Here is a 14,595-nt window from a genome sequence, read left to right as displayed (position 1 = left end):
TATGCTGTCAAGAACTGGGGCTCTGCACGCTGGGCAGGCCTGGCTTAAAACCCTGCCTCACCACACAGTAGGCTACTTGAATGAGGCACTTAATTAAATATTGAGAGCTTAATTGTCTTCATTTGTGAAATGGGGCTCCTGCAGTGCTCTACCTCATACAGTTGTTAGGAGGATTAAATGAGGTAACACATGAGAATATTTCATATAATGTGTAACATGTTGGTAAGTGCTCAAAACACACAGAAAAACCAAAACAGCTGTCTTACTGTTTTTGTTTCTGTTTTCCCTGGAGACATTGTGGAATACATACTTCTGGGATTCCACATCATTGAAGGACGGGACCAGAACCACATTTACAGAGTCTGAACCTTCCTTTTGACACATTCGTTCCGTAAGTCAGGTCATTGCCCAGCAATGGAGTTTCTGAGAGTCCTGGTCAAGACTACTTTGGTTTCAAGTTACAGAAACTCAATGGAGAACCCCTTCAACTTAAATGCCCTGGCTGAAATTAGAGGGGAAGTCAAAGGGATGAATTTCAGCTGACTGGACTGGAAGAGAATCCCAACATACATATTCCCTCCCTGTCCCATCCCCACTCACTCACTCTCACTCTCTCTGTCCTCCTTGCTTCTCTGTTGGCTTCCTTCTTAGGCAGGTTGTCTCTCCCTGAGGTGACAGGATTCCCTGTCAAGATTCATGTCCATTCCAAGAAGGATTCTGGTAAAACCTGGTTGGCCCATTTGCCTGCCCCTGGACTAAGCCAAGAGCTTGGGGTGCTCTGCCTGGCCAAGCTGGTTTGTTACAGTGGGAAAGGAGAAGCCCCAGATTGAGAGTTCCACTAGGTAGAGAGGTGCAAAGCCCCAACCCAAAAGATGAATTTTGTTACAAGAAGGACAAGGACTGGTAGAAAGGCCAGAAAAACACCTGGCCACCATACTAAAGGTCCATAATAGGGCCCTCAAAGCCAGACACAGCTGTCCATCGGAGATAATTTTGTGATGGAGAGGGGATCACCTCCCATCCAACAAGGAGAGGCAGTCCCTCTCCCTCTTCACAAAAACACCATAAAACATACCAGCCTCACTCCTGTTCCTTTAGAGGCTGCATCCTTCATCTCTACCCCCAGCTGTTAATCGGGTGACATTTCTGATATCCCTGATCTTTGGAAAGTTCTCTTTCAAAAGCTCTTAATTAATTCCACTTTAGGCCAGTTTCAGAGATTCATGAAGTGTTAGACCTAGAAGGATCACAGAGCAGTAATAGTTCCCAGATCTGGCAGCTCTTGGCTTTCTGTGAGAATCACCTAAGCTGGATTTTGTATAATTTTGTTTTTTAATACTCCTGAACCCCAAACTCCCTGCCAGACGTATCTCTTACATAGGTCTGTGTTGGAACAATTAATCAGAATGGTTGTGATTCTGATCTGCTTCATTTGGGACCTAGTGTCTCTGTAGACACGTAGCCCCATTTCCAAGAGACAGAAGCCAGAGGCTTATGAACCCATTATATGCAGGGCCACCCAGCTGGTCAGGGGGAAAATCTGTGCAAACTCATGTCTCCAGGAGAAAATCTGAGAGCTGCTGCTGCCTGTCATTTGCCAAGTGGAGCAGTGTGATCTCAGTTAGAGAGAGAAGCAGACAGCTCCAACTGTCTCTACAGTGTATGAACCGGGGAGCTGGGAGCTTGCTAACAAGCTTTCTGTAAAACAGGATACACCACTTGGACGTCCTCTGAGTCAACCTCCTCCAACTCACATGTCATTCCCATGCACTGTCTGGGCTTCCACTTGTCAAATATGACATTAGAAAGAGAGCTTAAGACCTAATGGGAAGAAAGATGCAGGAAAGCTTGTTAGCAGCATGATGCATTCCTGCCATTTTCAGTGTTCAGTAGGATCCAGAAAGGAAGTTTCCTTGAAGAGTTACCCTATGACCCAGCAATCTGACTCCAAGATTTGTACCCAAGAGAACTGAGAACATGCCCTCACAAAACCTTGTACAAGAATGTTCATAGCAGCCTTATTCATAATAGCCAAAAAATGGATACAACCCAAGTGTCCATCACCTGGTGAACAGATAAACAAAATGTGGCACATCCATTCAATGGAATATTATTCAGCTACAAAAAGAAACCAAGTACTGATACATGCTATAGCACAAATGAACCTGCACCAGATTATGCTGAGTGAAAGACACCAGACACAAAAGGCCCCACAGTATATGATTCCATTTACACACAATGCCCTGAATAGGTGAATCCATGGAGAAAGTGAGCAGATTAGTGATTGCCAGGAGCTGCAGGGGTGAAGAGAGGTTGAGGGGAACAAGGAATGACTTCAGTGTGTGGGGCATTCTTTTTAGGATGATGAAAATATTCTGGAATCAGTTGGTGGTAATAGTTGCACAACATTGTGAACATACGAAATGCCACTGAATTGTACATTCAGTACAATTCATAAGGGGGCATTTTATGGTATGTGAATTCTATCTCAATTAAAAATAAATATTAAGAGCTAAACCATTTAAAAAATAAAAAGATCAGGCCCTTTGAGAGCAGAATATTCAGGAGAAGCCTCATGAGAAAGTGAACTTGGGTTAGAACCAGAAGACATAAGAGGAAAGGTCAGCAGTCCCCTCTAGCAGACAGAACAGTGTGAACAGCACTGTGGAGTCTTGTCAAAGAACAGCAAGAAGACCTGTGTGGCTGAAGGGGAGGGGAGGCGTGGTGGTCTGGGGCAGCGGTGGGAAGGGGAGAAGAGATTTCCTGTGGTCCTACCTGCTGAGCTTAGGAACTGGATGCAATGTGCTTCTCGCAGCACAAGGGCCTCTGCAGGGAGCTCTTGGTAATAGTCACAATGTTTTAGGAAGGTAAGCCAGCTGCCGTTCTGGATGAATTAGGAAAGAGACTAAAGCAAATGTTTGAGATGTTCAACCCTGTGCTCGAAGGTGCAGGGTACAGAAGAAAAACAAGCAGGACTTTGCTCCAGCCCTCAGGGTATACAAGAAGGAAACTTTGCATTTCTCTAGCAATTCACAGGTGGATATAACTTTCACTTTTTTTTATTAGTTCATTGATCTTTGAAATAACTCTTGAGTTTAACATCAGTTATCATTAGCTCCTTTTACAGGAGGAGAAACTGAGGTGGAAGTTCCATTACTTGCCCAAGGCTGTTCCTAAGTGGCAGTTAGAAGAAGCCATATTTTCTCCTAGTCCAATAGTCCCACTGGGAGCATAGAAGCTGAGAATATATGTACACAAATATAGTGCAATCCAAGTATACAATAACCACAGGCAGGCCTTAATTAGCAACAATCACACTGATTAGTGCTAGGTTATATTGTGTCAACCAGAAAACATGTTCAAAGCACATTGTCTTTGGATCTTTCTATTGTGAAGTGAAAGATCAAGAAGAGAGAGTTTGTGCAGAAGTTTTGAACCTGAATATTAGAATCAGACTCAAACCCCACCTCCATCCACCACTTGGCAAGTGACCTTAGATTCCACTCCTTGGGGCTTCAGGCCCCTCTCCTACCAAATGAGCATCACACAGCCAGCTCACCAAGGACTGCCACTCCTCAATGCTGCCATGACATATATAAAGCCATAATGAACCCAGCCCACTGAGGGGATTTCAGGAGAGTTTTTTAAAGTCTTATAAAAGGGAATTAGCACTCACTGGGCACAAACAATATTGTAGTACCTTTATATGTCCTTAATCTTCAGAGCAGGGTAAGTCTTATTACCCTCATTTTATAGGAGAGGAAATTGAGGCCCTGGAAATTACCTAGCACAGGGTCACACAGCTAAGATGTGGGATCATGGTGATTCAGGTTTGGGTCTGGCTTTCAAATCCTTTCTCACTCTGCCACACACATTATGGTGATGTGAGAGCTGGATGTAAAAGATTCTCATCAAGGCTCAGAGCCTAAATTACAGACTCAAAAGCTGGTCTGTTTCAGAGTTGCCTGGGAATGTCCTGGAAGCCCCACTGGCTTACAGGACTTGGGTTTGGATTTAGATTTGCATGGCCTCAAGTACAACTGTTCAGTCTCCAGGCCTTTCCTCCTTCCTTAGCTTCCTTTTCCTACTGCTCTGAAGGATTTTTAGATCAAAGATTCTGCTTTCCTGGGGGGATAATCCTGTTGCCTCTAACGTTTTCTTCTGAGTGTCCTTCACAAAGAAGGGCTTCAGCAAAAAATTTCTCCCTAGGTTCAGTTACCCAATTTCTCTTTTGCTTAAGCCTTCACCAGCCCTCAGGGTGGAAAGGTACATGATTGCCTTCAGAAGTATTTTTATACTGAGGAGGAGCCCAGCATAAATTAGCCAGTCCTTAGTAAGTGTTAGATACACTACTTCCACATCCGCCTTTTATTTTCTGCTTCCATCCTTTCCTTCTTAAACGCCACCTCCTTTTTCCTTCCTGAGAGCTGGCATCTATTTACATTTGCCCGCTCTCGGGGGAGGCGCATCTCCACACCGTGGAAATTTTCTTCCGCCAGGCAAGTGCTTATAAGTTCTTGAAACCAGACGCATCAGCAAGTAAAGAACTGAACCAAAAATGCTTTTAATCACCCAGGTGAAGCAAGAGTCCAGTGGATCCAGAAAGACTAAAGGTAGCAAGGAAGACCTATGAAATAGTGGCAGGAATAACCATGCAGCATTGGCGAGCCTGCTGAGAGCTAGCTGTGCTGGGGCGCACTAGGTCTCTGTAAAGAGTGACTGGCTTGCTGGACAGACCTTCCTGGTTGATGTAACTTTTAAATGCCCCTTGACAGGCCCCTGAGACTCCTTCTCTAAGGGAATTTTGTTTGCCTCAGGATTTCACCAGCTTCCTACTTCTTCCCTGTTATTTCCTGGGATTTATAGCAGCCACAGAATGTCACAGGTGAGAGGTTCTTGAAAATGAACATTTTTTTTTAAGTTCTTTGAGGGCATGTGGACCCTACCTTGACCTTTTTCTTTTGCCTTCTTTCCTGTAGAGAGAGAGTGATTTAAAAGTAAATTGCATTTCTTTTTTTTTCCACTCTTAATCTAGTCTGATGGTGGTTTGCAAAGATATAGTATAATGTCAGACAGAAGGACCCACTTTTCAGAGTGGATGGTAATCTGAAAATGTTCTGTCCTGGCATTGGGTTTCATAACATATGAATCTAAATAGACATCTCCCCCAATACACACCACCCTGATGTCCCTAACACACACACACACACACACACGCGTGCCCCTTGTCCCTAGCAACTCAAGGTGCATCAGATTCTTTGCCCCACCCAGACCTACTAAATCAAAATCCCTGAGGGTGGGGCCCAGCAATTCTCCAATCACCTGGAGATCTTATTAAAACACAAATTCCTGGCCTCTACCCGGAGAGATTTTGATTCAGTAATTCTGCAGTGGGGCCCAAGAATTCACTTTTAGACCGAACTCCCCACTGATCTGATTCTTACCAGTGAGTAGCTCTGGTGTAGGTAGCTTCCTTCCTGCCTCCAGGGCACAGATTTCTCCCATAAGCTAAGTGGTAAACTGTGGGCAAGATCACTGCCAGGCAGGGGAGGAGGTGTGGACAAAAAAAAGGGAAAGAAACTCTGGGTTGGGAAGTAGTGCCTGGGAAAGAGCTCGGCACCCTTGACCAAAGCTTTTCTTTCTTGTTGTGTCCTTTCCCTGTTTCTGGCCCATGTTAGGAACACTAATTAATGTCTTCTGATGGGTTCTCATGGGCCTTATAAAAGTGGTGGTGTAGGACGTGGCCTAACAAAAGGAATAAGAGAATGCAAGCCCAGGGCCCAAGGTCAGACCCCTGGGGCTGCAGGATCTGGGGCCACAGTTACCCTGCCTCCAGGAAGTCTGAGATTTGTGCCTCCCTGCTTCACACTGGTCCTGTCCACAAACAATGTGGCCCCACTTCTCAGACTTCAGCACACTCCAGGATCACCTAGTTAAACACAGATCACTGGCCCCACCCCGAAAGTCTCTGATTCAGTAGATCTGTGGTGGGACCTGGCCTGAGAATCCTCATTTTTAAGGAGCTCCTGAGCCCCCACTGTAGACCCACTGGTGTTGTGCATATCTGAAATAATGCCTAAAGTCACTTAGAGTCATTTCAGCCAGCAGCCACCCAAGAACCTTTATGGAAAAGGTAAGTTGCTTCCAGCCTGGTGAGAAAATATAGGGAAGCATCTGAATATTGCTCTGTGAGTAATGCAATAAATAGCCTTACAAAGGAGCCAGGCAGTTCCACAGAAACAGATGCATTAATGCCTGGATTATGCCTTTTGTGAAACTCACTCTGAAATGTTACCAATTTTCATGCTCAGAAAGTCACCGTCACTCTGTTGTATCTGGGAGTTTATGCCTTCCTCTGAACATCACACGGCCATGGTTCTTGTTACAGAGATTTCACTGTGTCGTACCATTTGCCAGAGACGTGATGTTCAGTGTCCTTCCAGGGGGGGTTCTCAGAAATGCTTGTGGGCTTGAGTGGCCAGTCTTCATGCCCTCGACTGGACTCGGGCTTGTTGGGCACGAGGCCAGCCCGTCTCACCGTGTCATTTCTCTCTTCTCCCCCTGTACCCCGCCCCCACCATGTCTCCTTGCCCTCTGCTCCCCACCTGCAGTGCATTCCCAGAAGCAGAACAGACAGACCTGCGTGCGTAAGAGCCTCATCTGCGCCTTCGCCATGGCCTTCATCATAAGTGTCATGCTGATCGCGGCCAACCAGATCCTTCGGAGCGGCATGGAGTAGCCGCCCCCGCGGCGTCCCAGCTCACGCGTACGTGCATGCTCCGTGGGCGGACTTCCTCCACCGTGCGGACGGTGCAGCCTTGGACCGTTCAGCCAAGAACCCAAGGTTGTGTGGTGCAACCAGTATTGCAGACCCACTTCATCTCCTAGGCAGGGACACAAAAGGGCTGTCTTAAATGCTTTAATGGTTTTGTTTCCTAATGCAATAAATAGCCAGGAATTCCGAATGATTGCTCAACCACGTGTAGGAACTCTGAAGAGAAAACTTCCATTTCATCTCGGAATTCCAATGGCCATCCAGGTTGGTGGCGTGAGAGAGCAAGAGAGAGTCGTGAACGCACAGTCACCTCCACACCCCATCTTTCAACCCAGGGGTCAACTGGAGATTCCCGCTGCGGGAACCCTCAGTCCCGACAGGCCGACTTCTGGGCTGCTGCAGAGGGGCCTTTCCTTCCCGCCCTGGCTTTTTTCCTCCACCAGTGGAGTCCCCTGAGGCGTTAGGGGAAAGCCATCAAATGGGGTCTGTGAGTCGCACCCCCTTCGCTTCCGTACTTACTGCCTTTTCTACAGGACTCGTGTTGGCAGAGTTGGGGAGCTCTCGGTCTCCACCGGCACTTGGCTTTCTGTTCCTAGGGCCCATTACGCACCAGCATTTTGGAATCTGCAGAGAGCCTTCCTCCCAGCTTTGCCGCCTGTGCTGCCATTAGAGAAAAAAGAAGCATACGGTGGGCATCTCTGTAACACAGGCACATAGATGTGTATATTTAGCTTCTTCACGTGTGACATCATTCTCCCCTAATTGCCCTCTGCGGTTATAAGCTTGTCCTCTGACAGGCGTTCCTGCTTCCTCCGGGCGGCAGGTAGTTTGAGAGACAGGGAGGAACCAGTGGTGGGGAGGGGTTGCAACCTACATCCCAGTTACCTGGCCAGGGCGATGGAGCCCAAACACATCTCCGTGCTGGAAGACCTCTGTAAGTTAAGGTCCTTGCTCATCTTACCTTCTTCTCACCTTTAAATTTACTTTGTTAATTAGTCTTCCCCAGATAAAAAGAGGAATACAATCCAACATGGAAAGATGGAAAGATCAAACTACTGTAGTTTGCATAACAACTTACTTCCGGTAGTCAGATTCTGCAACTGACTCATTTTCATGAGAAAAACATGTTCATAAGCTTGGCCACCAGGACAGGTTACTGACTTCTGCTTACAGACTTCTCCTGGGGAAGGGAACTGAATCCCATGGACTGTTTTCAGCACTGTTTCAAGTCTATTCCTGACTTTTTCCTAGATGCCACATTGGCTACCACTAGTAATTCAAGCTTGCATAGTCTGACTAGCCAATAATCTTTCAGTGTAATAGTTCCCTCTGTACTTTTCCAAGCTCAGGTCTTTATTTCTGTAGTGGAATTGTCTTGCTCCTCATTCTTTCGATTGCTTCTTAAAGCTACATTTTTTTCTTCTCTCCCTTTCCCCCTTTCTTCCAGTATTAAGGAGCCAGAATCTTTCCTTTCTGCCTGCAGCTGGGAAGGCATGCGGCGTGCAGCATGGTGTGTGTCCCTGAACCCCTCCTCAAGCCTCCCACCCTCGTGGGCTTTCTCCCTGCCGCCTTCTTGGACTTGGAGCATCCAAGTCTCAGTTAGGGTCTTCTTCCAATTCACCTCTGCAAGCACTTTGGGCAATAGTCTGGGGGCAATTGGAGACACTTCCCCACTGTGGGGGACTGCACATATTCCTGATGAGCACAAGTCAAACTAGGGTTTGAGCCATAGTACAGAGGAGGGAGCAGGTGTAAGCTCCCGAGAGCCAGGGGTGTGGAGAGCCCCTCTGCCAGGGGTCCCACACATCTAAGCCAAGGAAGGCAGCAGCTTGCCTGTCCCTCTTGTCCACCCACCCTGCCACAGTCCAGACTGCATGTCTGTCTCTCTTCTCTCTTCCCTTGCCTGACTCACCCTGGTCCCTCAGGATTGGAACTCTAAATGAGAACAGATTCAAATGCAGAACAGGAACACATAGAGCAAGGTCATCGTTAGTTTCCCCCCAAAGCACTTTGCCCTCCCTCTCTCATCTGTACTTGGGTGGGAGCGACTTCCTGAACTAGTAAGAACATGTCTTCCTGGGGAAAGGTGCAAGACCCTAATACTGAAGAAAGCCTCCAGGGATGACTCCTCAAGGACCCTGCCCCATGGAACAGACTGGGGCACTGCAAGTGGGGCAGGGCTGTGGGGCATAAACTGAGTACTTCCTCAGAGGCTGCTTTTCTGCAAGTTTTTGGGCTTCCCACTGGAGAATGGGACCTGGAAGTGTATGAGGTCTAGACTTCACTGGGAGAGAAACTCACACTGGGCAGGGGTGGAGATTAAAAGGGGTTCTGGGAATAGCCTGTTCCCCACAAGGCCTCAGCAGTTTTTCCCTACAGAGGACCCCTTTCCTCTCCCAATGACCAGAAGCCAGCCTGTTCTGGCCAGGAGGAAATCTAGGAGAGTATCACTTGTGGGTGCTGCTAGGGAGAGAGGGCCATAAGGAAGCCACAGAACTCTCTCTGATGGGTCAGAAGTTAATGTCCCACCATGGTGGGTGCACCTGGCACCCAGGGTCTGAGCTGTGTGGAGACAACAAGGGCTTGTGGCATTACTGATACCTTGGGAGCTAAACAGCTGTCTCTCTGGCTTGTCCTCTGGCTGTTCTGCTGAGACAATCTGTCAAAGGTGTTGGGCTTCTCTGAAACACTTAAGATGCTGGCTTCCGGCAGCCCCACCCCAAGTCCCATCCACATCTGTGCTTCTCTGGGGCCCCACACCAGGTAGCACCCTTGCCCACAGAGGTTATGATGCTCAGAGATGAAAATTCCAGAAGTCTTGGTTCCCCATGCCCAAGATATGCTCTGTAGCCCTGGATAGAGGTGGTCTCTGCAGAAACCACAGGAGAGGAGCCCATCTCTCACTCTGTCCTCCTGGATGATAGACATGGAAGTCTGTTTTGGGGTAGCTGAATGACTGCTGGCAAACCACACTTGGTTCTTGTGGCAAACCATTCTTGTGGCAAAAACAGGTGCCCCCCAGCATCAGTTACAATCAGGAAGGCATTTTGCTTGGGAGACAAGGGATCCAGTCCCCAATCTCCTTGGCCCCCAAAGAAGCTGCCTCCCATCACTCCAGAAGCAGACAGAGCCCCCAAACAGGACCCAGCATGGGAACTATTATCAGTGGCTTCCAGAATGTGCGTGGGTCCCATGTGACCAATCAGTAAAAAAGGATGTTGCCATGGCAACCCTTGAATTCCACCGTGAGTTTGCCAAGGCACACAAAAATAGGAAACATTTTCTTCAAGAACACTTGGGTTCTGCCTTATTGCAACCTGACTCCCTGCATCCGTATCCTGCTGGTGGTGGAAACTACCCTCGAAAAAATCTGGTGATTTCTCTGCCTTTCCCTCTTGTGTTTGAACCTGTCCTTCCATTTGCTCAGGAGAACAGGAGCTACCTGTGAGCTGGATTTCCCACTCCACCTCCTCCCTCATCTCCTAGTGCCTAGAGCAAGTACCCCTTAATCTGGGCAATAAGGCGGAAATGTCATCTGGAAGGCAAAAACATCTGTTTGCCTGTTGAGAGGCTCTCCCACAAGCCAGAAATGTGAACTGAAGTAAACTGAAGTTTACATGTGGTCTTAGGCAAGCCCAGTGGTTTCAGAAGTTTCTAGGTGTTTTATTTGCAGTGGACAAGATGTACACTTTGAGTCTTCTTTCTTGATACCCACTCCTGTCTTAAATTTCACATGACAAATGGTCTACTATCTTGCAGATAGATAAATGAGAGATGGCCAGCTTGTTTTGACAGTAATGCCCTCCTGGCCTCCCATCCACAGAATCATAAAGCAATGTATTATCTAAGAACTAGGAGAGAGAAATTTATCTCTTATTCCAAATGCCTTCTCTAGGCTTAGGTCCAGACTCAGGTCATAAATCAAACAGAGATACTCTTAATCCATGTCTGGCAGCATCCCTGGGCCCATACGATGGCATGACTGGAAGAGTAAGGCTGGGGGTGGCTAGTCTGGCCATGTGTGGCTGCAGGTGATGATACCTTGTTCCACTGTACCCTTGCTCTCCATCCCCACAGAAGCTGCTGAGCTCTTCTCCTCCCAGCTGAAGGTCTCAAGTCATATTGGGTCATTTGATTGCACTGACTATTTCTCCAAAGGTTCATAATGATGGTGTTTTTCACCCCGCTCCACTGAGATATGGGGAGGATCTGGAACCCCCTTGCAAGGGGGCCCTGTTTTCCCATGAGTACTCAAATGGTATTTAGATGATGCAAAGTCTAAGCTTTTAGGCTTTGGCACATACTAGTTGTATTCCCAGGACTGCCTGGAGAGCATCTGCCTGTAATGACCTCAGATCAGAACTTTCTCATTGGACTCTTCAGTAATCCTCACAGGACTGAGAGTCTATAACCTTAAGGCCTTGCCATAGCCATCCTCCCTTACCACCTCACTGTTCAACTTCCTCAGAAAGGGAAAAAAGAATATCTATCAGAAGTAGAAAAGAAACATCATTCAGCAGCTAGGGTTTTCAATTTGCATTATTTAAAGTGATGGTAAAATAGAGAAAGATTTGGGCTGCCTGTCATAGACCCTGTCTCCATGACGATTTAAATGTCAGAACTGTTCAGCTTCACTTCATACTTCCTTTGACTAAGTCGCTCAGGGGACTGTCCTCAGCAGCATAGCCTTGCCAAAGACACTTGGTTTGGAGAAATAAGGTCAAGTACACAGATCAGCCAAGCATTTCTCAGTATCCTGTGCTCATTGCTAAAACACATGCTCAGTTTAACAGCTACAGTTTCTACTTAATATTGGTTTGTGACCCTCTTTGTATGGTCTCAGGGGACATGATAACAATGCTCGAAAAGTCTATGTGGCAAAATTAATTTGATTGTTCGATGGCCACAAAGAATCAGGTTTTGCCAGTCCCACAAAGATTAGAAAGTCCTCTGAAACTAGAAAAGACTTGCCAAACCTTCTGCCCCTGTCCCTACCTTGGGTAACTCATCAGCTGAGCACCCATGCTGGGCAGAGCCCTCATGCACCTTGTTCCCTTCAGCAAAAGGGTTGGCTTTCAAGCCAGTGCTTCCCTCACTGTTAGAAGTTATTGTCCAAATGAAAGGGATGTAGAATCTGGAATTTTCCAGTGGAATAGAGGAACAGGCTAATTAGGAAGGAGTATTCCAGATAACACAAAATTCAAGAGTGAGAGTTCTCCATCCTTGGACCTGAGAGAGAAAAGGTTATTTAAAGGACTGCAGAGGCTGGTCTCTGAATATTTTCCCTGTATATCTGGCCTACTTTGGTAACATACAGGGGACTGAGAGCCAGAGGGCTGCTGCCTATCAACCTACTCCCAGTGACAGGCTTGGTGAACTTCAAGAGAAGACTGGTAGCTCACCTTTCCTTGGGGGATGTTGACATCAGTCAAGCCCAAAATGCCTCTCCCAGGGCCCTCAGACTTCCCAAATGGAGGCCAGGAGAGCAAATCTCAGAACCAGCTTTGTGGGCATCACTGTCAGCTGGGATGGGTGCAGGAAGCAGGACCTTCAGTGCCTCTACCACCCCTGCCTGCAGCCAGATGATTTTGAGTGACTTCATTTCCTGGCCTCAGGTGTTTCATCTGTAAAGCAACAGGAAAGGTAAACCAGCTGACCCAGGAAAGCCCTCCCACCATGACTCTGTCTGAAACAAGTCCAAGTGAATGTCCACACTTCATATATAAAGCATCCTTCTTTCCCCCGTGATTGCATGAGGGACTGGCAGTTTCTTTTTTAACATAGGTTCCCAGAGGCAGTTGTAATGAAGTAACTCTTTGGGTGTCTACTGTCTAAAGATGAAACAATGCAAATTAGTGTACATCAAGTATATCTTGCAGGGAAGAGTTTCGTTTCCTCCCTAAGGTCTTGTTGATCCAAGGAAGCATCAAAGATAGGCTTTGTGTCCTAGTCTTAGCCAGTGTGAAAATTAAGGGGATTCGATCACCTTGCCACAGCTTGGGTGAATCAGAGTACATGAAAAAGTAGAGTGAAACAAGGCCACATTCCAGGAAGAGATGCTTGTTTCTCCATCTGAGAAAGCCTAGCTGGAAGCCACTGAATAAAGAGCACAACTTACAGTCATTTCATTCCTTCCTTTCTACCTGGCCACTGGAACAGCAGTTCTGGCATAGGTGGTAGTCATCTGTAATTATTTGTAACACTGCAAAAGGCAGAGAGTCACGCTTTCTGGTGACTGTCAGGAATTAGATTAGCAGTCCTAGGAGCCCAGCCACCTGCAATCATCCTTTAGATGGCTGATGTGTGATGCCGAACACAGGTGCTGTTTCAGATGCCACCAGCCATGATGGGGCAGAGAGGGGAGATTGGCTGCAGGATCCACAAAAGTCTCTGGACCTTCTGCCCCACAACACTGTAAAACCCTAGGCTTCTGTCCTTTTCTCTCTTCCAGGAGTAGACTGAGGTCCCAGTCATTGTTTTTATGCAACCCTGCTGTTCTTCCCTGGAAAGACCTAGATTGGCCAGGAAAGGGCCCTCCCTGCTCCTGGTGGAAATTTATATAAGCCAGTGTCTCTCAGTTCTCTCCAAGAAAAATAAAAATATATTCTTGCTTTCTGACCTGGAAATTAGGTTTCAGGGTTCCTTGAGTGGCTTTTTAGTGGGGTTTGATTTTCTTCCCCAATTCTGAATCCAGAAAGCAGCTATTTCTCCAAGGACTAACCAAGGACAATGCCCTTGGAGGGAAATCAGACTCAGAAAGTCTGGTAAGGCAGTGGGTTGGCAAACTGTCATCTGTTGGGGATGTAGAGGTCACTAGACTTGAGATGTGAGTGGTTTCTTAGACCACAACAGGAAATGGCTGGATGCAGATCGGAGCACAGCTACGGACTCTGACGACCAGGCTGACTGGAGCTTGGCAATGCTCATATCCAGAACGTTCCACTAGGTCTCAAATACTGGGTCACAATCTTCCCATTTACCTCATTCACATTCCTTTTCTTTTTTCATTCAGTATTAGTTGATGATTTCCACCATTAAAAGATGAGAGAGTCAACAGACTAGTCAAAAGAAAATCTTTATATAAAATGTAAATATGAATATAAATTAACTTGGCATGCAACTTACTGATCCAATGAAGTATATATTATTAATATGTTATCTAAGTGTATAAAGGAACACTGACTGCCATATTTACCAGATGCTTTCTCTAACCAAATTTGTCTGTAAATATATAATCTGTATAAAAAAAGAGTCTAATTTACCATTATTTATGCAATAGAAAAATAATAAAAGTTTTTTTTTCTTTTGAGAAGACATTTGGTTCATTACCTGTGGTATGATTTGCAAATGGGTCACGAAATTCATTCCTGTGACCCTGAAGGGCAACTGGATCTATCTGTTGGGCTAACAGTCCCACATCCCCCTCTTCCAAGAAGCAACCCGGAGAAAGCAGCCAGGATCTGGTTGTGTGGTGGGGCTTTGGAGGGGAGTGATTGACAGAAGGGGAAATAAGCTGACTACAGAGCATATGGTGAGAAGCAGGAAGCATCTTCTGGCTGGGAGCAGACATTATAATTAAGAAAACTTTGCAGACATGCAAGCTAATGGTGTCATCCTTTTGGGATTCCATTTGCCAAACCTTTCCCAGCATTAGCATTCAAGCATTGCATAACTTCCACTGAAGTTTCAGAGCTTATAATGCTATTTGAGCTTCTCAGTCATAGAAAAAGACACCCATTCCCTTATATCAATAAAGAAACAAAGGACACCAAAAAATTAAGTGACTTGATTAAGGACACTAGCTGAGATCCTGTCTGAAT

At 46.5% G+C, this 14,595-nt stretch overlaps 1 protein-coding gene across 1 annotated transcript in view; it reads left to right on the top strand.

Moving 5' to 3' along the window:
- The window catches only part of CALN1 (calneuron 1), a 481,060-nt gene extending 466,989 nt beyond the window's left edge, over positions 1-14,071 (top strand). The window contains exon 6 of the mRNA XM_037003059.2: positions 6,612-14,071. Coding sequence (XP_036858954.1) covers positions 6,612-6,739 — 128 coding nt within the window. The 3' untranslated portion in view covers positions 6,740-14,071. The remainder of the gene's footprint in view (positions 1-6,611) is intronic.
- The last annotated feature ends 524 nt before the right edge of the window (positions 14,072-14,595 follow it).

Source organism: Manis javanica, chromosome 10 (genome assembly GCF_040802235.1).
Source record: "Manis javanica isolate MJ-LG chromosome 10, MJ_LKY, whole genome shotgun sequence".
In the NCBI taxonomy this organism is placed as follows: Eukaryota; Metazoa; Chordata; class Mammalia; order Pholidota; family Manidae; genus Manis; species Manis javanica.
Note: the sequence above shows the minus strand (reverse complement) of the source record. Positions and strands in the feature narration are given on the sequence as shown.